Below are 26,801 nucleotides of genomic sequence, written 5' to 3'. Positions count from 1 at the left end.
CAATAATGTTCAACAATGATATCATGATAAAGCAAGCAATGGTACTATTGAGTTCTTAAAGAATCACTAATCTAGCTAGGTTGTTCAAGGAATCTTACTTTTGCGGCCCACTCCATTGTTTTTGCCTCCTTATAATTGTCCCATCAAATCTTTACCAGTAAATTGGCATCTAGTTTCTTCTAATTTGCGATATAAAAGGCAACCGGAAACCAAAAAGTTTTTCGTTATGCGAGGATTGGAAAAAAAACGTCTATCGTACGTACGAAATCTCACCTTATACTTTGCAAAGAGATTGTTTTCACGATTAAAACTCGTGATTTTTTTGTCACAAAAAAACAACATTTCCATTGCGATATAAACCCTAAAATTAAGTTTAATGGACTGCTTCCAAATTCCCATAAAATATAAAACCATCTACATGCATTATATAAACGTAATTAAAATCTTAATCACATATGATAATCCAACTGCGAAAAGCTTCACTGGAAATCGGGTGGGCGACGTGTGCTGGAAGCAACTGCCACATGGCATGCATAATTAACAATTATGTAAATCGTAGTTGAAATGTCATTTTCTCCCCCACTCAATGTCTCCAAATAATTAATTAGAAGATTTGAAGGTGGTCTTAATTAGTCAATTTTTGTTTGAATGCTTATGTATGTTGAATTGTCTTTTCTGATTACTACACACAACCATCACATGATAAGAAGAAAAATCCAACTTGTGTTACAACGTTTTTAATGTCTAAAACGACCTTGCGTTCACAACGCTTTTTATAACTCGAAAAAAAAAAAAAACGAACTTGTGACATCTTTCAACATCGAGATGATAAGTATCATTAAACCAAAAACTAGTTAAGGATTCGTTTGGAAGTGATTTTTAAATCACTGAAATCAATTTTGGTCAAAATATTTTTGGGTTTCAAAAGCACTTGAAATGCTTCATGCTTCCTGCACTAGAAGTGTGTTTCTTACAAGGAGTATTTCAAGTGTTTTTTTTATGATTCACTTGCATATTTATTAAGAATTGATTTCAACGGCACTGTCATCAAAATCGCTTTCAGTCATTTTAAAAGCACTGCCAGACAAGCTGTAATTCTTCTGATTACATTCATTATAACGGATACTCGTGTTAATCATACGTCCATCCCCATCATATAATGTATGAAAAATGTAAGAAAACAAAACAGGATGTGTGATTAGTGGTAAGCTTTAGAATATACAGCTCTCTTATTGGTGTCACTATGTAGGGCGGCACAGCCTCAGCCTCAACATTATGGGACCATCACCTCGTTGATTGACACTCTTTTTCTTCTGGGTTTTAAAACCGGCCTGGCAGCCAGGTAAAGACAAATTGGAAATAACCCAACTTTCTTTTGTCTATTAGCTCAACAAATTATCTAAAAAAATAATAATCCCAGTTTTATTTCTTAAGGTAGAAACATTACAGAAACCCTAACGGTGGGGTCCACCATTATGTGGCTGGTCTGGGTCGGACTGCAGGAGTTTTCAACACTCGACATCACTCGCAACAGTCCGTACCACCCTTCTTTCAACGCTACACGACCATCGTCCGACTCGCGTGACCGTGTCTTAGGTGAGAAAGGCAAACTTACATGATTACGAGTATGAGTACTACAACGTTCATACTAATAATACAATGTCATATTTATGTTTAAAGGTGTTGCAAATCCTTTACATTATGAGTAGACTAAAGTGAAATCAAGTGTGAACGTTATATAAGTGAGAGGTATCGTACTAATAACGTTATCGGACTTCTCCATGTCTTAGTGTTTTGGATTAGGAACATTTTGCAACAAGAAGCCCAGTTACAAATACGTGGACGAAAATGACACTGTGTGGAACCTATATGGACAATAAAACTTGTTCAACCTTTTCTAAAACAAACGATAATTCACTTTTAAATATTTAAACTAACATGAATGGGATTCGACTCAAAGTGCACAAAGAGGAGCACGTCTGCTTCTACCAATATGACGAGCTGCATGTTTCGACATTAGTTTTTAAAACAAGTATCTAATTTATCGCCTCAACCCGACCCAATGCCCTCTTAGTTCGCATCTTTCAAGCCCATCCATCTCGGTTTTTTTGAAGAAAAACCCAGTTTCTGTGCTCTTGTTCGTTTTGGACCTCTAGGAAAGAAAGGGAACAGCCCATGGACTACTAAGCCCAATAAAAGTAGGAAGCATAAAATTCCAGAAGTAGAATTATAATGCAGCAACTTTGAAGCCTTGTGGTCATGCAAATCGACATCACCACCAGAATCAAGCTGGCACGAGTCATCGTCATCACGCAGACCTGCAACCTTACCTTCCTCCCCCGGCCAATCTGCCATGCAGCTCTTAGAAACTCATAACCTATGACAGACGGCCTTATAAATGTAAGGAACCTACCTTATTTCGTTAGGGTCATTGACTAAAGCTCTCACTCTCTATCTTAAATTCGGTTTAAATCTCTCAGCTCCAGTGATCATCAAGGCCCTTCAAAGCTAGTAAAGCGGAAGACTAACGACGTCACATAACTTAACGGTCAGCGCTCTTCTATCCCTCTCTCTCTCTCTCTCTCTCTCTCTCTCTCTCTCTCTCTCTCTCTCTCCTTTTGGAATACTAACATAGGTTCATCTCCTCTACTGAAGGTACAACGGTAATACGAAAAGTCATGGCGAGGAGCAATGCAGTTTCATGGAGTCTAATGTTCTTGGCTATGGGGATTTTTAGTTATGTAGCAGTTGAAGCCACCAGAGAAGGGATTCAAGGGAGGGATCTGATAGACAAGAGACTTGGTTTGGACAATGGGATAAAGAATTGGCACGGTGAAGAGGCTGCTGCTTCTCAAGGGCTGACAGCTGATGGTTACGGAGGTTATGGCTCAGGCTCTGGTGGCGGCGGAGGCTCTGGTGGTGGCGGAGGCTTTGGTGGTGAAAATGGCGGTGGCAAGGGATATGGTGGTAATGGTGGTGGGTTTCACCATGGTGGCGGATTTGGGAATGGTGGTGGATTTCATAATGGCGGTGGATTTGGTAATGGTGGTGGAGGAGATGGTGGATTTGGGGCAGGCACAGGCCCAGGTTATGGTGGTGGGATGGGTGCGGGCGGTGGAGAATATGGTCATGATGAGAAGATGAACTAGGTCCATGAATCTTCCCTAATCTTACTAGAGCAAGATGAATAACTATTTTCCAATGTAGCATGCCAATGGGGACAAGAAGCAAGAAAAACCAAATAAAATGTCTTACTTCTGTTCTGTAGCTCTTTACTTTGCCGTCTTCGAAGCTGCAACTCTGTTAGGAAACAAATCAAAGTCTCTTCCCCTTGCACCCCTAGTATTACGGTTACAAGTAATAAAGTTAGAAGCCTGAAATAATTCTAGATCGATTGTAACACATCCCGTTCTGTAATGCTATGGATCAATGAGAAATTGAAAAATTAGAAGCCTGATATAAAGAGGAAAGATTGCGGAAAACAGTCAACTACGCGTTGCAAAAAATATATGTCAACAATTTTAACTTCAATCACAAGGAAATGAAAGTGTCGAGTAAATCACATCTATGCATGCATATATGCAGAACAGAATTTGTACTGGGAACTAAGAAATGACGCTGTTTGACCTAATCACTTGCCCGACTCAGAGAGAGAGAGATTTCCCATAGATGGAGAGGGATAGCAGAGTTAGTAGGTAGTTTTCTCAGACCGTTGGCAAACGAATCCCTTGCTCATAAGGTAGAGTACTTAGTGGGAAAGAAATAAAACAGAACAATGCAAACATTGCAGACCAATAAAATGTATTTAGACGGTCACAAAGAGTAATGGTAGATAGACAAACACTCAAGTAATAATCCAATCATCAACCACGTCATATAGTTTACAAAATTTAGTCTAAGTAGCTGATATCCTAGCATTAGGGGTGTAACTCGGGCGAGTTGGGCGGGTTGGAAGGTCAACCTAATCCTAGCCCAACTTTTACAATTCGGGGTCTGGTTCGAGTTGGGTTTCACTCGGGTTCATTTGGGCTCAGGTTTAATTGGGTTGGGTTCGAGTTGCTCAACTTTTTCAAGTTTAATCTTGTACCATCTTAGTTTCCAAGAATTCCTAAAAGAATTATGCCAAGTAGCATCAAAGCTAGCTAACTTTAATTTCATAAATCAATCTACCATAAAGCTTTAGGATTTAGAGACTACAGTATGAGCTGACTAATCAAAACCTCTTATTCCCTAAAAGTTTAAGTAATTATAAATGGTAATTTATTAAAAAAAAATATTAGAAAGGGCGTTGGTTTTTGGACTTGGCTCACTTGGGTGTAGTATGAGCATTAATTGATATGGGTTACAATATGGTTAGATTGGGTTTGGTTAGTCGAGTTGGGTTGGGTTGGGGATGGATGGGCAAATGATCAACCCAACTCAACTCAATCAATGAACGGGTTAAAATTGGGTTGGATTCGGGTAGGTTATAACTAAAAAAAACCCCGCTTGTTTGGATTTAAAGTCAAATTGGACATGAGCAGGTTCGGATTGGCCCAACCCAAGTTACACCCCTAAGCATTACCCCCAACAAAATATAAGAAATAACAATGACTAGGCCCTCTGCTTCTAATATAACTTTACCTGAATACACCCTTAGATTTCTTTTCAAATTTCCCATCTATAAATTCCATTTGTGTGTGTGTGTGTGTATGGTAATGGTGTTAGATATCTTGATTTTTTATTTTTAAAAAGGGCCAATTGGTGGCAAAGCAGCTCACTTTTTTGAGTGTCGTAAAGACTCACAAAATCGTTTCAGCCTTTATTTTGAGATTCACTACTGACAGAAATTGAACCTAGAATGTACTATATGAATACAAGTCTGGAATTTCCAGCTTGTATTTCCACATTTTTCACATTTTTCCAGCTTGGTTAGTGTTGGATATCTTGCTTCGCATTTACCTACTTTTTTTCTGTTTTCAACACCTTGTATTTCCACATTTTTCACATTTTTTCAGAGTTGAGACCAAGTAAAAACAAGCACAGAGATATGGATAGCTACACAAATTAATTATATTAACAGAGAGATAATAGGAAGTCTAATACCACTTGGCACGCTCTCAAGTGTTGAGAGCCGTTGGATACCTGCACATGGCCACCGACATTCGCCGACCCATCAATCGTGTCCGTCAGATTTCACCGCCGCAGCGTATTCATCATCCAACTCACTCTTCTCGATCCCCTCCCAATCATCCTCGTCACTGAAATCTCCCGATTTAACCTCACTTGGCGCCACGTGTGTCTTCTCCTTAGTTTCCTCGTAATCCACAACCCTAACCTCCTCCGACTGTTCGGCAACGACGTCGTTTCCTGTTGACTTCGCGCCAATTTCTTCCGCTTCTCTGTTTTCCGAGCTTCCGCGATCGAACTCGCTCGCTTTCTCCATTTCCCCGCCATCCGACCGCTTCCCCGGCAATCCAACCGCCACTGACGACTTCTCCGGCAATAAAACCACCACTGACTCTTCCTCCGTCAATCTACGACCTTCTCGATGCTGCTGCAGCGGCTCCACAATCACCTCAGCCCGATGAACCGCTTCATCTTCGAATTCCCCGCCATCCGACCACTTCTCCGGCCATCCTACAGCCACAGACGACTTCTCAGGCAATACAACCGCCACCAACTCTTCCTCCGTCAATCTACAACCTTCTCGATGCTGCTGCAGCGGCTCCACAATCACCTCACCCCGATGAACCGCTTCCTCTTCAAATTCCCCGCCATCTGACCACTTCTCCGGCAATCCAACCGCCACTGACGACTTCTCCGGCAATACAACCGCCACCGACTCCTCCTCCGTCAATCCACGACCTTCTCGATGCTGCTGCAGCGGCTCCGCAACCTCCTGAGCCCGATGAACCGCTTCCCCTTCGAATTCCCCGCCATCCGACCATTTCTCCAGCAATCCTACCGCCGCTGACCACTTCTCCGGCAATACAACCGCCACCGACTCTTCCTCCAACATCTCCTCCGTCAATCCACGACCTTGTCGATGCTGCTGCAGCGGCTCCGCAATCTCCTCAGCCTGATGAACCGCTTCTCCTTCGAAACGAACGACATCCTTCACTTCTCCTTCAAGCTCTACCCTCCTCTGACTCTGACCGCGGAAAGGCCCTTCCACTTTCAGCCTCCTCTCCTCGAAGCTCACCTCCTCCACACCAACTCCTTCACCGCCGCCATTCCCACCCTCCCCGAGCTCCGCCTCCGACTCGCGGCCAGCAACCGCCACGGCGACGAGCTTGGCGACGAGAAAAGAGAGGATCAGAGCCAGCGACGCCGTCAGAAACAGGTCCTGAAAGAGGTCCATGGTGTTTAATTTCCTAGAGGCCAAAATTCTGCGGACAGCGAATTGAAATCGAAGGATGAAAACAAGGGGAGATTAAAAGCGATTGGGCGATGAATTTAAAAGTTAATTAAAAATAATAATCAAAGGTGAGCAAAGAGAAAGGGATATTTGCAGAGCAGAGCGAAGCATATTCTGATGTTTTATTAATGCTGTTTCTGCTGCCTTGCCCTTGCGTCACTTTTTCTGACGGACACACTTCCGTTTCCTATTGGACGTCCTCAAATGGTCCATGCATTTACATTTTACAGTCCCCCGCTCGAAGACCTCGACCCTCAGACAAGATCAAATATTCTGCATTTAAAATAAGTGTGTAGCAGTAGAAAATTTGATCCCTCCCCCAACCAACACATTACGTTTCAAACTAATAATATAATACATTTTTACGCAATTGAAATTTCGTCACATTTCAAACAAATAATATAACTCAATTGAGATTTTCTTTGCATTAATAGTATGCTACATAACTATTTCTACATTCGTATTTCATGTAAGCATGTTCTAAAAATATCTGCCTAGATGCTAGGCCGCTAGTCACAGTCCGAATTAAATTCCTATGCATTTGAAAATTTAGAAATGACGTTAAGACCTACTTATGCACCTCCTAGTCTCACATAAGTCGCAACTCTCACATATACAGAAAAGTTATACTTTCATTTTTCATTTTATTTTTTCAATAAAATATAAGATATTTGTTAATGCTCGAATAAACGCTCATTATATTTATAGTTCATTTTATTTTGTAACTTATATCTTTCAATACAATTATGTATATTTTTTTTCTTTTGAGTACATGTATATTTTTTTAACTATAAATAAAAACTAATTTGTACTGTGTATAATAAATTTACTTAAATTCTCCTAAACTTTGTCTAACTGCCTAAGTATTAAATTTCAGTCAACCGCCCAACTAATGGCTATCGTGCAATCAGTCTAATCTAAAAATCTATAGTGGAGCTGGTTAAGCTTTCTTGGAAGTTAAATTTTTCATTTTGTGATGCGTTTTCATTCTTATCCTGTCCAGACAAATCGGTGACGGCGGTCAGCGATTCGTGGGTGTTTGTAGATTTAATAATAGTTGGTGGCGTCATGTGCATTGTTGCTACCGTTTTTTATTTTCTGCACACCTCGTGGAGAAATTTTTTGTTGTTTTCATATCACAAAGGTATACAATGTGTTATTATATAAATAGTAAAAACTTTTATTTTTTATGTTATTAATTTTTAACACAAAAATCTAATCGCTTATGTAATAATAAATGATATATCACCCCGTATATCGGACCCATAAAATAATCTTTTCACGTCGTGGTCAGGTCAGCCACTCACTCAAAGAATCAGGTTTTTTCGATTCACTATTTCAACTTCATTTTCAGACTCAAGGAATCAGCGAATTGGGTCACACATTCTTGTGGTGGGCCTATCTTGGGCTTCAAAACATGGGCCTCTTATTGAGTGAGCTAAGTTGGGCTAAAAGGAATGGGTATCAGAGTCTAACCCTGGCCGTGGTGTGCCGACGAGGACGTCGAGGCCTTAAGGGGGGTGGATTGTGACATCCCACATCGCCCAGGGAGTGATCCTTATATGTATATTTCTATCCCTACCTAGCACGAGGCCTTTTGGGAGTTCACTGGCTTCAGGTTCCGTAAGAATTCTGAAGTTAAGCGAGTAGCGCGCGAGAGCATTCCTAGCATGGGTGACCCATCGGGAAGTTCTCGTGTGAGTTCCCAGAAACAAAACCGTGAGGACATGGTCGGGGCCCAAAGCAGACAATATCGTGCTACGGTGGTGGAGCGGGCCTGGGAAGTGGTCCCCCCCGGGCTGGGATGTGACAATTGGCTAGCAATAAAGTAGTTCAAATTCTCCTTCAGATGGATTCAAACCTAAAACATTTCTTATAAGTAAAGAAGAATACCACTAAATTGTAAATTCGTAATACTAAGTGATCGTCTTTTGTGTGCCTTCAATTCTTGGGTGGATAGATGATGTGGCACGAGCACTACTAAAAATTCTCTTCTTATTCGGCCCAACATAACATATGGACTCAAATTCTAAACAGAGCCTCGAAGGATTGGTTCCTAAAGCCCAAATGAAGGCCTGGTTGGCAACAGCACGTGCCGGTTGGAGGAAGAAGCGCAGCGTTGCACGGTGGCGGCAAGAACGACCAAAACGCAGCGTTGTACCTGGTACTATATAAGCAACGACGGTTCGCAAATGCGAGCCACAAGGATTAGGGTTTTAGATCTCCATCGTATTCCCGCAGCTGCCGAGGCGACGCAGAAAGAAAACCCTAGCGTGATTCAAGATGGGGCACTCGAACGTCTGGAACTCTCACCCCAAGAACTACGGCCCTGGTTCCCGCACTTGGTATGAATTTTAATCCCCAAATCTCACTTATTTTTCTTAAATTCTGCGTTTATGTTGATCTGCAATTAATCACCATTTCTTTTCCTGAGATTTGGATTATGTATGAACAATTACTTTTTTGGTATTATATCTGTGTTGTCCGATTTATGTGTAAAATATTATCTGTATTACCGGAGTTTTTGAGTTTGTATTAGCTTAATTAATCACTTTCAAGAATCTTAATCACGGGTCTGGATCTATTGTGTATTGCATATTTTTATACTTATGTGCTGCTAGTGGTTTTGTTATGTATTTTTTTGGGTGTGATTTTTTTGTTAATATGAACAGCCGAGTGTGTGGAAACCCTCATGGGTTGATCCGGAAGTACGCGCTGATGTGCTGCAGGCAGTGCTTCCGCAGCAACGCCAAGGAGATTGGCTTCATCAAGGTATGAATTCAATTTCTATTGTCTTTTTTTTTTTTGTTTCTGTTTTGATTGTATAATCTGCATTTGGTTCCCTGGTTCCCTGCCTCGATTGAAAAGACCTTTAATACATTGTGAAGCAGCTTGATTATTCTTCTTTAGTGTGTGTTGCAGTTTTTGTATTTGATTTCGGTACTTCTGTTCTGTATCTTCATTTTGTTAACGGACTGAGACAATATACTATATAGTTTTCGGACTTTACGTTATCCCCTTAGCAGCGGTTGATTGATTTGGGAATGTACAAGTCCATGAAAGCAACCTACCTCCATCCTTTCACTTTGTCAGCTGTTTTTGTTTTTGTGACTTGCTGATCATTGTTGGATGGAATAGGTTATTTTTGTCGAACTTTCCCTTTTGTTTGTTGATATTTTGAAATTCTTTTACTTTGAGTTTTGTTGATGTGGATGTGATTCGAGATCTTATTACCAACTGTTATAAATCAAATCGTTATCTTACAAATATCGATGATGACAAAAACTGAGGCTTGTTTCTCAAGAACATTCGCAGTGGCCGCCTAAGAGCTTTCGCCTTTCGGCAGGCTTGAGAGCTAATGCTGCTTTATCCTTCCTTGGATGTCTGAGAATTTTTTGATATTTAGAATTATCCCCTCTTCTCTACAGCTATCTTGCTTGTTATAAATTTGTGTGTGCGTGTCCATGTCTTGAATTTGGATGGGTACTTATGCTGCGTTGTATCTTCATTGCAGTACCGCTAAATGGAGACACCGCTTGATTCAGATTGGCCATCAAGTTGTCTGAAGTATGGAGCTCAGGATCGTTTTCATTGTTTCTGTACCTTTTCATTTTCTTATCCAAGACCATAATGTAGTATAATCTTAAAGTTTTGACAATTAGTTGTTGACTGAGCCATTGTTGAAACTATTCGTTGAATCGAAATCTTGTTATCCAGTGGGTATTTCTCTCTCTCTTTGGTTTTATCATTCCTTCTTAGTCTGAGATTTCATTTATCTTCTAACTTGCTTCACAGGTTTTGATTAGATTTGATGCTAGTCATTAGCGAATGATGTCGTCACGCACATACGGAAGTTGGCTTTAGTCCATACTCTTGTTCTCTCATCTTTTTGGTGAAGAAGAATTTAAAACAAGATGAGTCATGTGCAAAGGTTACGCCCATAAACCGTCAATTCATGGTCATGCAACTCACTTTCTGTTTGTTTCTTAAGAAAATTCATGGAATTTACTTTCACATCTTTCAAAAGCTACGTTTTTCCGATCATTTTCCTTTGTTTTCTCGGCGACCAAACAAGAAATTAACCAATTAACGGTAATTCTGTATTTATCAACCTATGAACAATATTTGGCTAGTCAAATATGAGTAGCAAATCCTACTCAAAATTTTTAATGTTTTAATCACAGGGCTTTGTACTTATGATCAGAATCGTTCATACTACGAATCACATTGTAAAAGTTATCTTTACAAAAAATAAATTAAAACTAAGGTCGTTTAGTCAATCTATCGTGATAAATACATAGACGGTTCGCAATATTTTTACCAATACCGTTCATTTGTTTTTAAACAATTTGATGATTAAATGATTTTAGTTTTAATTGTTTTTTTGCGGACGCGATCTTTATAGGGTTATTTATAATATGAATGGTTTTGATTATAAACACGAAGTTCTATAAATTTACAACGAATAATTTTGAGAAATTTTGAGTAGAAGTTTCTATTCATCTTTGAATAGCTAAGTATTCTTTTAATTTAAAATAACTGTTTAAGGGTGTTTTATACCGTGCAAATTGGCTCAGCCAAATGCAGCAGACGTGCCCAAAAGCTCACATTCCACGGCAACCCTTGAACACCAAAGCCTTTCAATTCCCCCACCCGAGACTGCTCTCTTTCTGTGTCTGCAAAAACACAGTAAATGAAGCTCTTAAATGCTCTGCTCTGTTATTACTTTTTTTTTTGAAGAACTCTCTGTTATTACTTATTAGAAAGAAAACGCAGTAAATGAAACGTCAGTGACACCCACATTATATTTTGAATGCATTTTTATTCACCATTATTTATATAATGTATGATCATTATCCTATTTATCACTGTTAGATGAGTTTGAATTTTGAAATTTATATTTATTCACCACATGAATCTTGAAATTTAAATTCATCTAACGGTGATAAATATGATGACTAGTGGTAAGCAAAAATGATATTTTTTATCACTCAGTCACCGCCACAAAACAAAAAGCAGTACAGAAAGAAAGACATGAGTTGTTCTTCTTAGCGCCGGAATTCCTGGTGGTGGACTTCGTTCTTGTCTTAAAATCCTTGGCGCGACGGCAGGCCGGGTGTTTGAGAGACCAAAAAAGAAGTAAAAAAGCTCCATGAAGGCTTCTGGTTTCTGGGTTTTGCCTTTTGTGCTCCGAATAGTTGTAGTGTTCTTCCTCAGTGTCTCCAGCAGCAGAAATGGCTCCTTATTTCCGGGTAAAGTTTAATCTTTTTTGGGGTTGAATTTGGTTATGCTTTTTTAATGGTGTTCTCAAATCTATAAATAGTAGTAAAAAAGAGTGGCTTTTGGCTTTTGGCTTTTGAGTATAAGTTGGTTTACTCACTCATTTGAGGTAATCTTATGTAATTTGTAGGGCCAGTGCTTTTCACTACTAACCATTTTGTTATATAATTGCATGGCGGGCAGAAAATTCATACATAATCCCCTTGAAAATTCTTTACTTTCATGTGTTGAGCTACCATGTTTTATATTTTCTGATTTGAATTATGTAAGTAGTGATAATTTTGTAATTAGTTAATTATGAATTGTTAATGGCTTAATAGCAAGGTTTAAAATATCAATATAGATGGAAATATCGATATGCAAATTTCTGAAAATATCGATGGATGTATCAATTGATATCGGTTATTGCCTTCGACGAAAATTATGGGAATTCACTATGGGGTGGGTGTATCAACTCATTCAGATTAAATCGAAATTAGAGAAAATATCTCAAAAAAATCAAAAGTTCGAAATTTGGAATGAGTTTCGGCAAAATTTCAATAATAAGTCGGTAAATAGCATTGATATTCATTAATTTTCCTATATCTTACCAACATAGGGTGAAGTTTGAATTTGACCCCTCTCTTATCGATTCTTGACTTTTTGAATATTTGGACGGAAATATCGACAATTTCGTGGATATTTTAAACATTGCTTAATGGGAGTGAAAATCACCATATTTTTGTTCTAAATAAGACTAAAGTTACCAACTATTTATCCTAATTTCTGGTTACCAACTATTTATCCTAATTTCTTGTTACAGATAGTCTCTTCAACCTCCATGCTGTTGGGCCAAAAATGATTGTTACAAACAGAAAGCTCAAGGTACATGCACAAACCTTTTGAAAAAAGCATGCATCACCCTCGTCCGAAAGTCAGTCCGAAGATATTATGTGCACAATAGCATCTTCGTTGCATGGAAGTCCTCGTGTCAAACACTATTCACAAGCTAGCTCAGAGGACGTTATTGCCTGTTTAATCATCTTACTAATAGGAGTTCTTCGTGATGTTGGGATTTGTCTTTTGTTTCTCAAACTGCAGGGGAATGGCTACACTCCAAGGACACAGAAGAAGGGCAGTGCTGGCAATGTGAATCTGGATGATTACCGCCCCATTGATCCTTCTCCGAATTCGAAAGCTTCCATCAAACATGGTCCGATCGAGCACGGTGCGCCTATAATCCCGTACATTCCGAAGCCTTCGCCTCCTGCTCGTCCCAATCCCGGCGGTACTCCTTAGCCAGCTTTAGACCTGTTCCTTTCATTACTAGAATCTTGATGTTATCTGCGACTCCGAAGTTGTTTAAACAAACCTTCCATGCATATTTTGTGTGTAACGCTCTTGCACATTTCAGAATTCAGACTACTTGTGTCGTTTTATCATGATATGAATATATTGTGTCTTATAACAGAAATAACTAGGGGTGGTTCGGATTGGAATCCCGAACCGAAAAACACAAACCAAATAATGAATCGATTCTTTTCGGGATGGGATTTTGAAAATCAAAACCGAACCAAAAATTCGGTATTTTGGTACGGTTTGGGACCCTATTTCAAAATCCCTAATTCAGATACTCTAATTCAAAATCTGTAAGTTCAATCACTCTTTCCGTACTTTAGATTTATTTAGTTTAGATTGTCGTTTGTATCATAAAAGAACTACTATATAAATAAGTATTAGTTGGACAAAACTAGGCCTTACTATTTTTGTTGAAATTTTATACATAGGAACCTGCTTTAGACTTTAGAGCCTAACTTTTTCGGACGATTTGACATTCCTAAGCTTTAATTTGCAAATTGTTATAATATAAGTGGGGTTGGCTCAGGAAAGTTTAATAGTATGGTAGTTAAGAACTTAAGGTCAGGTCTTGTTGGAAAAGGGTTGACATTTAGATAAACTAATAGTATCATGTTAGTTAAAGATTAGGGTGGTCAAGTAATAACATTTGGTTAAACACCACAAGGTGGTATAGTGGTTGTAAACAGATTTCAAGCCCGTATTTCAAAAGGTATATTTTGGGTTTGATTTCTAACGTTGGTGAATCATACGATAGTGACCAGAAGGAGATTAAAATGCTTCTATAAGTCTTCCCGACCCCTCAAAATAGTGAATTACCTTAACAAAGCTACCTGCTGGTCTCATTTAAAAAAAAAAAAAAAAAAAAAAAAAAAGAGGGTAAAGTGAGAGCTTTTGGTTACTAAATACATGTTAGTTGGCAGCAGACAAATTCATTGCAAAACAAGAGAGATAATCGTATTTATCGCTCTTTCATTTTATTTATCTTCGTGTCACATGCTATTGCTATCTTAGGTTATATATTTATAATGATTATCTCTGTCATCATATGATAAGTGAAAAATAGAATACATAAAAGATGTCCGCCGACCTTTTCTCTCAAGCTTTTGATGGTCCATCTGTACTGTTTTCTTTTTCTCCCTGTTGGGTCCTACCTCATTTCTACTTCCTACCTTTCACTTGTCCCTGATTCAATAAACAGAATGATTAGTCCTTGTAATGGTAATTAGGGTCCTTAATTAACTAATGATAAGAATTGGGCCGAAAATTAAAACATCATTTGGGTGAGAAATTATGTGATTTTATAATGGCAGGCAAGTTGCAGAAAATATTGAGTATCATAATAATAAGAGTTAGGCAAAAGAAAACTAAGCCATTGCTGTCCTTACTGTCAAGCTCTTTTTCCGGCTTTGGGAGCGGAAAGATTAAAGGAGCATCTTATTGATTAAAGCTAATGGGACCATGAAAAATATTATCACTTCTCCTAAGCATTTGAGTACATAAATATATAAGAATTTTAGCCATAATGGTTGCTCAGATTGGTATAACTCTTCATTTTGGTCTTTAAGATTTGAAATCAATAAAAGTTGTCCCCGAATTTGTTCACTGTCAATCATTTTGTTCTTTTCATGAAAAATATTTGTTAAATAAGGACCAAAATGATAAAAAAAATAATAATAAATAAAAATCCTCAATTTAATACACAATGAGATCAAATGATTTGACAAAAATTGAGGATGTTTTTATCATTTTCCCTTTTTTAAAGGGGATTTTTCACTGAAGAATCAAAATGATTGACAGTAGACAAACTCATGAATCATTTATATTGATTTTAAATCTCAATGACTAAGTACGAGTTATGTCATTCTCAGATACTATTTTAGCTAAAAAACCACATATATATAGCTTTCAACGTGAGATATAGCTCATGTTTTGGATGGAAGGTTTACCTAACCTAATCACATTTAGTTCCTTTAATTAACATCAATTATATGATGTGGATTAAGTAGTATTTCCCAAGTCATTTTGCTTTCGATCTCCGAAACCCATCATATATCAACGAAATCGTACCCCGGTAGTCCGCCTATGGTAGGTTTCTGATGGTATGTATGTCCACTAGTTGCATAAATTGGTATGTACGGTGGGCGTATGTCCGAAAATTTGGTAGGGTTTGGTTAAACATTGATATTAGGTTTCCATAGATGAGAATTTTGTTCCATCTAAATTGTTTCTGTTTCTATCCTTTTTGCGACTAAATTGTGGATCAAGATTAGTAGGTTTTGTCTACGTTAGTTGCTAGTCTTTTGTGACAGATTATTTTGTGTCATAATAACGACTGAAACGACATCAATCCGTCATAAATTTGCAGCCCTTAGTCCCTTTATATGCTTGATGGAAACTTAACAGAAGATTAAAGTTTGGCTTTTTAGTGTGGGATATTCAGTCATTGTCCACACATTGATGAGCACCACCATCTTTTGTCCTAAATCCTATTTTTACGCTATGATGGACCAAAATTATCTAGTAGACCAAAATTCATGTGCATCCAGCCTAAGTAAAAGTCCAAAATGATGATAAATTGTAGATAGTTTTAATCAATTTGGCTTTGTGTACGACGTTTTGTATTTTTTAGCTTTGTGTACGACGTTTTGTTTTTTTTAGATTTTTGTATGATGTTTTGTCTTTCTTAAAAACGTATGCGTTAATGTCTCACTTGTATTTAATTTTCTTCGACTTTTTCTTATTTAGTGACATGAAGTGCTTTTAAAATGACTAAAACCGCTTTTAGAGAAAATGTTTTTGAGTTCCACTAGTTATGTCCTTCTTGCAGAAAACACTTCAAGTATTTTTCCAAAATTCACTTGCATTTTTACTAAATATTGATTCCAAAAATATTTTCATAAAAAACTCCAACCGTTTTAAAAACAGTTTCAAACAAGCCCTAAGGTATTAATCTCGGATTTATCAACTTATCATGTTTCTTCAAACGTCTTGGCTCATAGAATCTCTCGTCTTCTATTATGTATAACTTAGTGAACAAATTTGGTGTCTTAATCCAACAATTGGGAGCTAATTTATTCAAATTTGTGCCTAATATGTATGAATGGTGAATGTTACAAATAATCAGTCTAACCGAATTGCGTCTGAAAAACAATCATACAATTAAATTCCACGATGAATGTTATATAAACAACAAAAATTTACACTCGGGCAGGGGCGGATGCATTGAGGGGCAGGAGGTCAGTTGACTTCCCGAACTCAGTGAATGTCCAAGGATAACTTCTCCGAATTTTGGTAAATGTCCATGGATGACTTGGATGCTGCCCCTTTAAAGGTTGGAGTTGCCCTTCATATATGCCCTTCAATTGCTTGATAAAATGCATTAGAGAGGTGTTGCCCATTTACAGACTAGTCCTAATATTATTTACCTCTGACTTGTTTGTTGGTTGTGATTACAATTGTAGGCAAAAAAAAGAACAAAGTAAAAAATTATCTAAAAATGCAAAGTAAATGAAATTGTGATATTAGAGAATAACAAAACATCATCATTCTTGGACAAACATATTAATGAGATGTAATGATATCAAACAATGTTAGTGTGTTCAAGGTAAGTGTGTTTCTTTGTTAAGCATTCATATGAGAGCAGCCTTGGAACATGTTAGTTACCCACGCAAATGAGGCATTAACAGGTGTACATTATGTCTTTCCAAATGACTTTAAGTCTACCAAAACTCGATGAAATGACGACATGCATGCTATTTTTGTTAAGCATTCATATGGGAGCAGCCTTGGAACATGTTAGTTACCCACGCAAATGAGACATTAATAAGTGTGCAGTATGTCTTTCCAAATGACTTTAAGCCTACCAAGACTCGATGAAATGACAATATGCATGCTATTTCTGTTAAAAAAAATTATGCACGCCCCTTAATATTATTTTTTGGATCCGCCACTGCACTGGGGTCTATGCAAGTCTCTCTTCTCCTCCTATAAAACTCGCGTGGAGAGAAGTGGGACCCTGAAAAGACAGGCATACGAAGCAAAGTGGAGGAAAGATAGAGGCAAGAGGGGACGGAGCATCCTACAAAGACGCCTTTTTTTCTTCTCTAAGATTGTCCCTCTTTATGTTGAGAAGTGGGGATGGCCTTAACTAATAGGGGTTTGATCTGGATTAGGCAATAAAACAGTGATCATGAGTGGTCCTTTAGCAACAAACGAAATGGAATGTAGGGCATCCGATTTAGCTTTTGTTTCTTCATCGAATTTAGGCAGGTATTTATTTCTCTCCTCTCTAATCAAATGCATTGCTTCCCACAACTAGTATTCTATACCTACTAGTTCATCATTCTGCCTCTGCATTTATTTTTTTTGTATTTTAAGTTTCTCTCGACACTTGATTGAATTTGCACGAGATACCCTATTAAACGTAAAAGACATAAGCAGAAAAATTCTATGAGTTTGGAGGGAAACTTATCAACAATCACAATGACAGTTCTCATTTCAATCACACATTTTCATGTGTTTTTTTTTTTACTTTTTCACACGACAATACGTTGTTAGTTTATAATAAAGTGATCGGAATCTTCCAGATATAAGTTATTTCTTCTCGTAAAATTGAGTGGTCTCAGCATTTGTTCTTCTTTAGAAAAATCCGAACACATAGAGTGTTGAAGAAGGGATAGAAAGAAAGGAGAAAAAGGAGAAAAAGGAAAGGGTGATAGAGCTAGTTCCTTGAACAAAGGAGATATAACAAGTTGAAAATAGAAGTTACTGCAATTTACAGCAGTGAAATATGCAGTAACTTCCAAACTAGGTTTAATAATGGAAGTGAAGTCCAAGTTTGAATAAGATGCAATTTTTTTGAGATAAAATGCAAGCTAAGTCTTGGAAGAGACCTCCCTCTTCCTTTAGAGAAAATTTTCAGTGTGTCTGAAACACGAGACGGTACACCACATGTCATTATACAATTGAAGAAAAGTTTAGTTTTCAAGTGTCTTTCCAATTGTATAATAACATGTGACGTATCGCTCCATATTTCAGGCCTTTCCTTTACAAGTATGGCTTGGTAGGTTTTAATAATTTAATTAACAAAAATTAGCATAATTAAGTTTGTTAGTTAATTAAGTGGCATCATGCAAATAATATAAAAAGTTGGCTGCAGCTGACTTGTTTGTTTTAAAAACTACAAGTCTTTAATTATGCTTAATTCCTTTTGAGTCATTAACGTATGAAGTGCTTTTGTCATAGGTTAGCTTTAAAAGATGTATAAAATATTATATCATATATAAGTTGTGGACTAAAACGATGCAATTTATTGGTGAATAACGATTGATAATCACATCACTAAAAGTTTGTTTAGTGACAGATGAGTAATCGTAATTACTTTATTATATAAAAAGTAGGGATTTAAGTTGGCTGGAAAAGGATATGTCTTCAAACTACGGTATAAGCATTCTTATATCTACTACACCCATCATTCATTACAGAAAGATAGTTAGTAGTTACAGGATGAGTGTTTTAGACAAAAAGCATGTGATAAGTGCTCTAAACAACCTATACATATGCGCATACAATCGAGAAATAGTTAAGATTGTGATAAGAAAGGGAGTTGGTTTGCTCTAATATCATTGCATTAAAAGGGCAAGATTTAGAATGACTTAAAATTAACTTAAAGAAAAGAGAAAGATTAAGGAAAGTGGAGTTACAAAGCATGAAGGAATGTGATTGTCTTCTCACTTTTGTATGATTCAAAGTTAGCTAAGCCATCCAATACTAATACTAGAAAACCAATTAGTCCATAATAGTAACTTACTCTTCATAATTGAGCAAGTAATGAATCATTATAGTGGATAGAGTTTTTTTCTTTAATCCGCTATAAGTATTCACTGTAAGTTTAGCTCAAAGCTATCGGGATAGAACACAACCCCCTTTTTTAGAGATTTTTCAGTGTGTCTGGAACATAGAGTTGTATACCACACGTTATTATACAAGTGATTATATACTTGAAAAAATAAATTTCAACTACTTAAATTATACAGCATTGTATACCAGATCATATTTCCAACATACTGAAAAATTTCTTCCACTCTCTTTAATATCGATTATAATCAAAATATAATTAACAACTAAAAATGGAGCTAGCTTATGATAACACACCCACCTGGAACCCTATAAAATGAAAAAGAAAACTTCAAGGAGTGGCAAGGTTTTTGGGATATTAATTCGTTATACCCAAGAAAGGAAAAAAAGAAGAAGATATGAATTATATCAAATAATTAATTTTCTTATCGTGTGATTGAATTGAAAACACCAATTTTCCTTTCCATAATTGTGTTTGCATATCTCATCGAACGTCAGCCGTAAATATTATGAAAAATCATTACCAAAATCATAAATTTGAAAACAAATATTTTGAAAATAATGATGTCTCTTCATTTATTTGTAACTGTTTTTATTTTATTTGTATATGACAAGAAAATTGATAGAATCGAGATATTGTAATCGTTTGGTCAACTGATAGCCTAATTTTTATTGACAAAAAAAGGCCTAATTTTTAGTACCCGCGTTGAAGAAAGGATAGCGTAACCGTAACGTTCCTTCACAGATTCACATTCCTCCTCTACGTTCATTCGCATCTCTCCTTTGTTCCTGGCGACACAAATTACGCACCACCTCGTGGATGCAATTCATAAGCTTAAATCACGATAACGATATGTCGACTTCGATGCTTGAAGTAACAACATCGTCAAATTCGCTTATCGGTAAAATATTGTGAAAAATGAGAACATGAAAATAAAACATGATCTTCGATGATGCAAGTGCGCATAATATCATGCTATAAGTTAAATCCGACATATTTTGAGCTCGGCGACCATATAACTATGTCACATTATTAGTTTATATGTTATAATAATATAATTTTGGTTAAAAGCATGACACAATGCCTAACGATCGCAACACAAGAAGGAGAAATTTTCAAGTGTTCCTGTCACTTGTGCCCCAATGGTGTTCTTCACCTGTGAAAATTTAACACCTAATTTTAGTTAATTAAAATGAAAGTAAAAAATATCTTATGAAATTTTCACTGTGAGAACATCACCTGCCGCAAGTGCCGATACCCCTAAATTTTTCTCCACAAGAAAAGGAAAGAAACTTAAATTGCAGAGCTAGTTTAATAAAAATAAATAAAACTCGCAGTGATGGAAGAAACAGCTCTGGACCAAGGGACTCCAACAAGATCAATCAAAACAGCAACAAAAAACTACAGAAAGTACAAATGATTAGTACGTTGCATATTTAAAATATAATCTTAACTAAAAAATGTAATAAAAATTCACAAGTTATAATGTAATAAATAACTGATTTGTTGCATATGTAGTATTAATTAAAATAAGGAAATTGTTATTAACGTTTCAAATATTTCATTCTACACTCCAAACATTTTATATTATGAAAGAAAAATACACGTTAATGAGAAGTGTAGAATAAAATTTTTGGAGTGCCGATAATACTTCTCTAAAATAATTACCTATTATAATATGATTGAATTAAAAATAATACGAGGCGGTTAAGACTGAACAACTTCTCAGTCACGTCCCAACCTACTATTTAAAGTTGATTAGTAATTAGAAAAGATCCCGTTGCCTAAAACCCAGCGTGCGACCAAAATAAAAAACCAGGATAGAAAAATATTTATTTAAAAGGGAATTGAATTGAGCCACAGCCACCGTAGCACGACAGTTATACTCCCAAATCTCGCCTATTCAACTTCTTCTGTCGCCGATTTAATCGTAACGGTCATATTTCATCATATATTCCCACATTCCCAACTGTCCGATCACTCCCCGAAAAAGCACTTTTGTGAAGCCGCCTTCCTTCATACTCTGTGATTTCTCACTCTCCCTCTCTCTCTCTCTCTGCTTTCCTAATTTTATTTTTCATTTTTTTCGCGATTGTTTACTTTTCTCAGAGCCGCGGAACTCGCAGGGATAGTCGGAGGTTTTGCTTTTAGGTCCCTGGAGTTTTGTTAATTTGCGAGGGGTTAGGGTTTTTGGAGGATGAGATTTGAATGGGATTTTGTGTTTCTGCGATGGTAGCTGCTGTGTCGACGACATTGAACCACAAGGCCGCGTCCCAAGGAGGAGGTCGTCCCCAAAACGGCACCGTAAGGCCTCCTCTTCTGCCTTCTGAACCCGACAATGGCGTCCCCGTTCCTCGCCGCCTCAAAGCTCGGGAGGTCACTTCCCGGTACATGTCCTCCTCATCTTCTACTTCTTCCTCTACTTGTTCGAATTCGAGGCGTTGTCCCTCTCCGTTGCCGTCCAGAACCGGCGGTTCGACGGCGGCGACGCCGTTGTCGCAGTCTGTGAAGCGCTCGCAATCGGTGGAGAGGAGGAGAGTTGTCACTCCTCGCCCTAATTCTTTGAATTTGAGGACCGGGAATGGTGGTGCTGGCGGCGGTGAAATGTCCGCGGCTCAGAAGCTACTGTTCACTTCAACGAGGAGCTTATCGGTGTCGTTTCAGGGCGAGTCGTACTCTCTCCAGGTGAGTAAAGCGAAACCGGCGCCGTCTCCGAGTACAAGGAAGGGCACGCCGGAGAGGAGGAAGGCGACGACGCCGTTTAGAACAGATCAGAGTGAGAATTCCAAGCCGACAGAGCAGCAGCGGTGGCCTGCGAGGTTGCGACAACCGAATAGTATGAATAGGAGCTTGGATTGCACGGATGAGAGGAAGAGGATGAGTGGATCTGGCGCCAATGTGGTTAGAGCATTACAAACCTCAATGGGGGATGATGTTGATGGGAGATTGAGGTTGAATTCCTGCAATTTAGGCTCAGTGAAAGCTACTAAGGCTGTTGATGGGGGCAATTCAGGTAATACAGAGTCTGAGACCGAGGCTTGTTCGAATTTTGATAGTGTGTCTTTTGGCAGTTCTACTTCAGGACCGCACGAGCTTGGTAGTGGCGGTGGTGGCGGCACCAATGGCTACGTTGGCGTTGGACAAGCACCACGGCCTAGAGGGATAGTTGTGCCTGCGAGGTTTTGGCAAGAGACTAACAATAGATTGCGCCGCCAATCAGAGTCTAATAAGGGTAATGCAACCAAAAATATGGGTTCTCCTAAACATATTGAGAGCAACAGGTTATCTATGGATAGTCCAGTGTCATCTCCTCGAGGTGTTATGAATAGCAGGGGGCAGTTATCCCCTATTCGTGGAGCTGCTGGGCCTGCTTCGCCTAGTAAGCTCAGCAGGTCGTTGGTGCCATCTTCGCCTATGAGGGGATTGAGCCCTTCTCGGATGAGGAATGGAGTGTTGGCTACTCCAAGTAGTAATTTGAGCGTGCCTTCAGTTTTAAGTTTCGCTGCTGATGTTCGAAGAGGAAAAGTTGGAGAGAACCGGATGGTTGATGCATATGTGGTGAGGCTATTACATAACCGGCTCTTGCAGTGGCGTTTTGTAAATGCAAGAGCTGATGCCGCCCTAGCTGCACAGAGGTCCAATGCAGAGGTATAGCTTCTGAACTTTATCCTTAATGTCTGGCTTATTGTTTGGTTCCACATATTGAATAGATTTGTTTTGTTAACTATTTTCTTGTATATGGGACCTTTGTTTTTATAGGGGAATTTGACTGCTTTTGGGTTTCTTTTTCTTAATTGACCACCTTTACATTTCTTGGTTGTAGAATTTATCATCATAAATTTAAGTTGTGATTCAGGTTTCGAGTCTCTTAATATTATATGGCATCCCTTTCAGTTTTGTTCATAATATATTGTCGGTTATCCCCTCGAATGTTCCAAGTTGGATATTGATGCGTAAATTGAAAGGAGACTTGTATTTGCAGTCAATGTTGAAGTAAGCTAAGGTATTCTGTGTTGTGTGTTCTGATCTAAAAACATGTTTGGGGAGGATGAATGACGTAAAACAGGGGTGCTAAGTTGTAAGTTGTGACTTGTGGGAAAGCGAAAAAATGGATTCTTTTAATTCATTTGGAGTTACTTGTCATGTCATGCATATTTGTGTATTGATGAGAACCTTTAGGGTGGTTAGCTTGATAGCTTCTTGCCGCAAAAGCATGATGATTGAAGTTTAACATGCAGCTTGGTGGCAAAATGCTGTATTGAATTATTATTGCCATATGAGATCAATAGGCTTTTGTTTGGGAATCTTCTTCCAAACACATACTAGATTAATTATTTTCCTGTTTTGACTATCAAAGTGGAACTCGTTGTTGTGCAGGAATAGTATTCTATAAATTTTGTTTTCAGAACTTGGGATGAAAGTGATTTGTAGATAGATGTGGATAGTTACCACTGATTAAAACTTATTGTTTTAAAAAGGAATCTAAAGTACCATGAATAAATATTGAATGAGTGAAGGATGCATGAATTCAGGATTAACTGCTTCTCCTTGCTTTGTTATATGTGTTATACTTAATTCTTAACTCTAATTTTAGTTGTCTCAAATTCCTTCCATCAGGGAAGCCTCTATAATGCATGGGTAACGAGTTCAAGACTTTGTGAATCTGTAAGACAAAAACGGATTGAGTTACATCTGCTGAGGCAACATTTGAAGATAACATCCATCCTAAAGGGGCAAGTAAGACCTCTGACTACATTTTGCTTTTATTTCTTATCAATCTTTGGCCTGGTTATTCATGATTTTCAGTTCATGTCCATGTTAGTTCTGCTTCTAAAGGTCATCTAGTGCTCAATTTTCAGTTACACACATGCACAGAGATCGACTGAAATCTGAAAAATTACTTATTCTTTAGAGGAAAGAATTACGTCTTTGTCTTAATGGCCGTTTTGTACTCCTCGATGCATGCATTGTGTTGAGTTTAATCCCCTATCTTGATGAGTGCAGATGACATATCTGGAAGAGTTGTCACTTATGGATCGGGATTACTCGGATTCTTTGTCAGGGGCCATCGAAGCTTTGAAAGCTAGCACACTCCGTCTTCCAGTTGTTGGAGCAAGGGTATGTACCTCTCATATATCTCTTCTTTAGTTAGTTCCTTATATACCCTGACAGCTCATTGCCTAACAATTTATCATTTTTTTGGCTCTTCATTGCTACAGGCTGATGTCCACAATGTGAAGGATGCTATTTCTTCAGCAGTTGATGTGATGCAAGCGATGGCATCATCAATATGCTTATTGTTATCGAAGGTGACTTTCTTTTATTTTTATCATTGGAATCCTTGCAATCTATGTTTGTTTTTTGCATCTATAATTAGTTCAGGACCATGATGAAGGGTGAGTTGATTGTTGTTATCCTCAATTTTATTCATTGTGCATGCCTTCTAAAAACCTATGCTTAGAGTCCTTCCAGGACGGCAAATAGAGGTTGTGACATAATCCATGTGGATTCTAGAGTGTGATAGTTGACCTACTATGGTTGTAGATATAAACGATGTAGTTTAGAAATTCAGAATTATTGCTGCTACCTGTGCTGGCTTTTTGAGCAGAATACAGTATAAATCACACGTGACAACTATGAAATCTAATGGGTATAACAAAAGGGTTCCGTGGGTTTTCACTTATCAATACGAGTGGTTAGAAAGATCTTATAAACATGGAGCGATATGTATGTAAAATGTTTTATATCACTCGCAAAGCATTTAGCTCTAGCTCTCTTTGGATGTGGAGCAGCCAATAATCATGTCCAATAACAATGCATTTGGCCCTAACCGAGTAACTATCTAACTTCCTGTTTAAAATTTTGATTTTTTTTTTTTTCCAATTGGTCTGAAACCACATGTAATTGATAGGTTGGGGATGTGAACTTTTTGGTGGCTGAACTTGCAAATATAACTGCGAAGGAGCATGCTTTGCTTGGTCAGTGCAGAGATCTATTGTCAACAGTTGCAGCCATGCAGGTAAGATTCGAATTTGGTTTCGGTTTCAATATCTAATCACCCATTGGATAGGAAGTAGACACCAGTTTAGTAGTTATTGATGTGAATTTTCCCATTATTTTACCATGAGATAAACCCGACCCTCGTAAGTTATTCCTGAACAATTCTGCTCTATAATCTGTACCATTGTTTTTGTGTAAAGGTAGAATGATAGATGTGACAACAATATATGACGTTATCGGTGCTGATACATTTTGTGGTTTATAATAATGCACACTGGCCTTCTTTCAGATTCCTCGTGCCTTATTTCTATCCACTTGACATAAAGTATCACGTAGAAGAATATGATCCGGATCGATTGCATTATTCCCTGTACTTCTACAACCTCAAATTTTATTCCGATCCAAAACCAATCATGAAACTTTGTTCATAACGGAAACTCCTACCTCAGTTTAATTTCTAGAAACTCAAAGGTCCCGAAAACTTCGCCTAATTTTGGGAGGCAGTGTAACCAATCATTTTAGGGGTAGAATATGAGTGGTGCAGCTTTCTATTCTCCAATACCTTTTAACATTCCTGTCCTCTCTTTCTCATTGTTTATCTTATCTGCAAAAATTTCTGTTTTTAATACTCAGGTGGAGGAATGTAGCCTCAGGACGCATATTTTACAACAGAAACGCGTACCTGACAGCCTCGCGGCGGAAGTGTAAAGCTAAACCGTATTATGACTGCCTAAACAGCTAACATCAACATCAGATTCTTTTTCCTTTTGCACAAATTTTACCTTCGAATCCGTGAAGCCGAAGCGAAAACAAGAGAAGAAGACTCTAATATGCCTGTTGCTGTGTTTAAGGTACTACGCGGAATTGAGATGTTTACGTGCATAGATAGCAAGAAATTTGTGTTGTCAATACCAAATTAATTTGTATACACCTTTACTTTATCCATAAGTAAAGAGGAAGTATAGAGATCTACTCCGGATCTCGGATCAGGCAATCCGAACCACTCAAATTGAATCCGACGGTCTCCATTAACTCATTCCGTTGGCCACCTCACATAAACCAATGCCTCGGATTTCCGGGTTCTTAGGCTTTGGACACTAAGGTCTGGAGAGGATCCAAATTCCAAAGAGGAAAATATGTGTAAATATGTGCAGTGATGCTTTTAATTTTTGTTTAATTTAATAGCTTTTGAAGATAACATCGATAAGGTTTGAATCTAACAATATTTTATAAAGTGTACGGGATGATTAGCTGAGATTAAGAAGGGTGTAGTCAATTTGGATTTCAGATGATTTTAATAGACTTTATTAAGTGATAGATTTCAAAGGATTTTAATAGACTTTTCAATCCTATATCGATTTTGACAGATTTATATGGATTTTCATTATAGATTTCAATGGTTTGGGTAGATTTTGATTATGGATTTCATAAGATTTTTAAGCATCATCAAACCAATACAAACAGACCAAATCAACATAAATTGAATTTCTTTGAGATATTTCATAAAGAAATTAATTATCATCATCTCCAACACATGCCCCATGGTCTTTCAAGGCCTTCTTGTTCTTCTCACTCCCTCCTTCTCCACGCTTCAACTTATTCTATCCCATTCTCCCACTCCAAAAACCCCAAAAACCCTCTTGCGCTTTTTATCAAACACCTGGAGGACCCAATTCACCACAACTAAACAAACCCCGCTGCTCTTTTTTCAAATACCCATCACCCACCAACTAAACACACCTCTTCATCCAATTCCCATAACCCAAGTCATAAAAATCAAATCTATGGATGGCAAGAGTTCTATGAGATTATATTACGACCCGCTAGGGTTTGGGAGAGAAGTTGGAGAGGAAAGAAAGGAGTGATAAAATGTGAATAAGCTGGATTGAGAATCCTAGGGGTTGAGGTGGGGTTTTTTTTCTCTTG

At 37.9% G+C, this 26,801-nt stretch overlaps 4 protein-coding genes and 2 non-coding genes across 6 annotated transcripts; 5 read left to right on the top strand and 1 right to left on the bottom strand.

Moving 5' to 3' along the window:
• Positions 1–4,971: 4,971 nt before the first annotated feature.
• On the bottom strand, positions 4,972–6,648 carry LOC137718550 (uncharacterized). Its single transcript, XM_068458103.1, has one exon. The coding sequence runs from the start codon at positions 6,341–6,343 to the stop codon at positions 5,156–5,158; it is 1,188 nt and encodes a 395-aa protein (XP_068314204.1). The 5' UTR covers positions 6,344–6,648; the 3' UTR covers positions 4,972–5,155.
• Positions 6,649–8,591: 1,943 nt separating this feature from the next.
• Positions 8,592–10,131, top strand: LOC137717549 (small ribosomal subunit protein uS14z/uS14y/uS14x-like). The gene is made up of 3 exons (XM_068456947.1): positions 8,592–8,745; positions 9,073–9,172; positions 9,915–10,131. The coding sequence occupies exons 1-3, from the start codon at positions 8,684–8,686 to the stop codon at positions 9,921–9,923; spliced, it is 171 nt and encodes a 56-aa protein (XP_068313048.1). The 5' UTR covers positions 8,592–8,683; the 3' UTR covers positions 9,924–10,131.
• LOC137718912 (small nucleolar RNA snoR99) lies at positions 9,434–9,540 on the top strand. The gene has a single exon (XR_011065991.1). It is a non-coding gene; the product is annotated as a small nucleolar RNA snoR99 (small nucleolar RNA).
• LOC137718882 (small nucleolar RNA SNORD14) lies at positions 9,668–9,792 on the top strand. The gene has a single exon (XR_011065965.1). It is a non-coding gene; the product is annotated as a small nucleolar RNA SNORD14 (small nucleolar RNA).
• Positions 10,132–11,411: 1,280 nt separating the features above from the next.
• Positions 11,412–13,175, top strand: LOC137716915 (uncharacterized). The gene is made up of 3 exons (XM_068456265.1): positions 11,412–11,652; positions 12,483–12,544; positions 12,761–13,175. The coding sequence occupies exons 1-3, from the start codon at positions 11,553–11,555 to the stop codon at positions 12,956–12,958; spliced, it is 360 nt and encodes a 119-aa protein (XP_068312366.1). The 5' UTR covers positions 11,412–11,552; the 3' UTR covers positions 12,959–13,175.
• Positions 13,176–20,666: 7,491 nt separating this feature from the next.
• On the top strand, positions 20,667–26,277 carry LOC137717389 (QWRF motif-containing protein 2-like). The gene is made up of 6 exons (XM_068456751.1): positions 20,667–22,523; positions 23,493–23,612; positions 23,880–23,993; positions 24,095–24,184; positions 24,787–24,894; positions 25,509–26,277. Exons 1-6 carry the CDS (start codon positions 21,084–21,086, stop codon positions 25,581–25,583), a joined length of 1,947 nt encoding a protein of 648 aa, XP_068312852.1. The 5' UTR covers positions 20,667–21,083; the 3' UTR covers positions 25,584–26,277.
• The last annotated feature ends 524 nt before the right edge of the window (positions 26,278–26,801 follow it).

The sequence above is a fragment of the Pyrus communis genome, chromosome 15, assembly GCF_963583255.1.
Source record: "Pyrus communis chromosome 15, drPyrComm1.1, whole genome shotgun sequence".
Taxonomy (NCBI): Eukaryota; Viridiplantae; Streptophyta; class Magnoliopsida; order Rosales; family Rosaceae; genus Pyrus; species Pyrus communis.
Note: the sequence above shows the minus strand (reverse complement) of the source record. Positions and strands in the feature narration are given on the sequence as shown.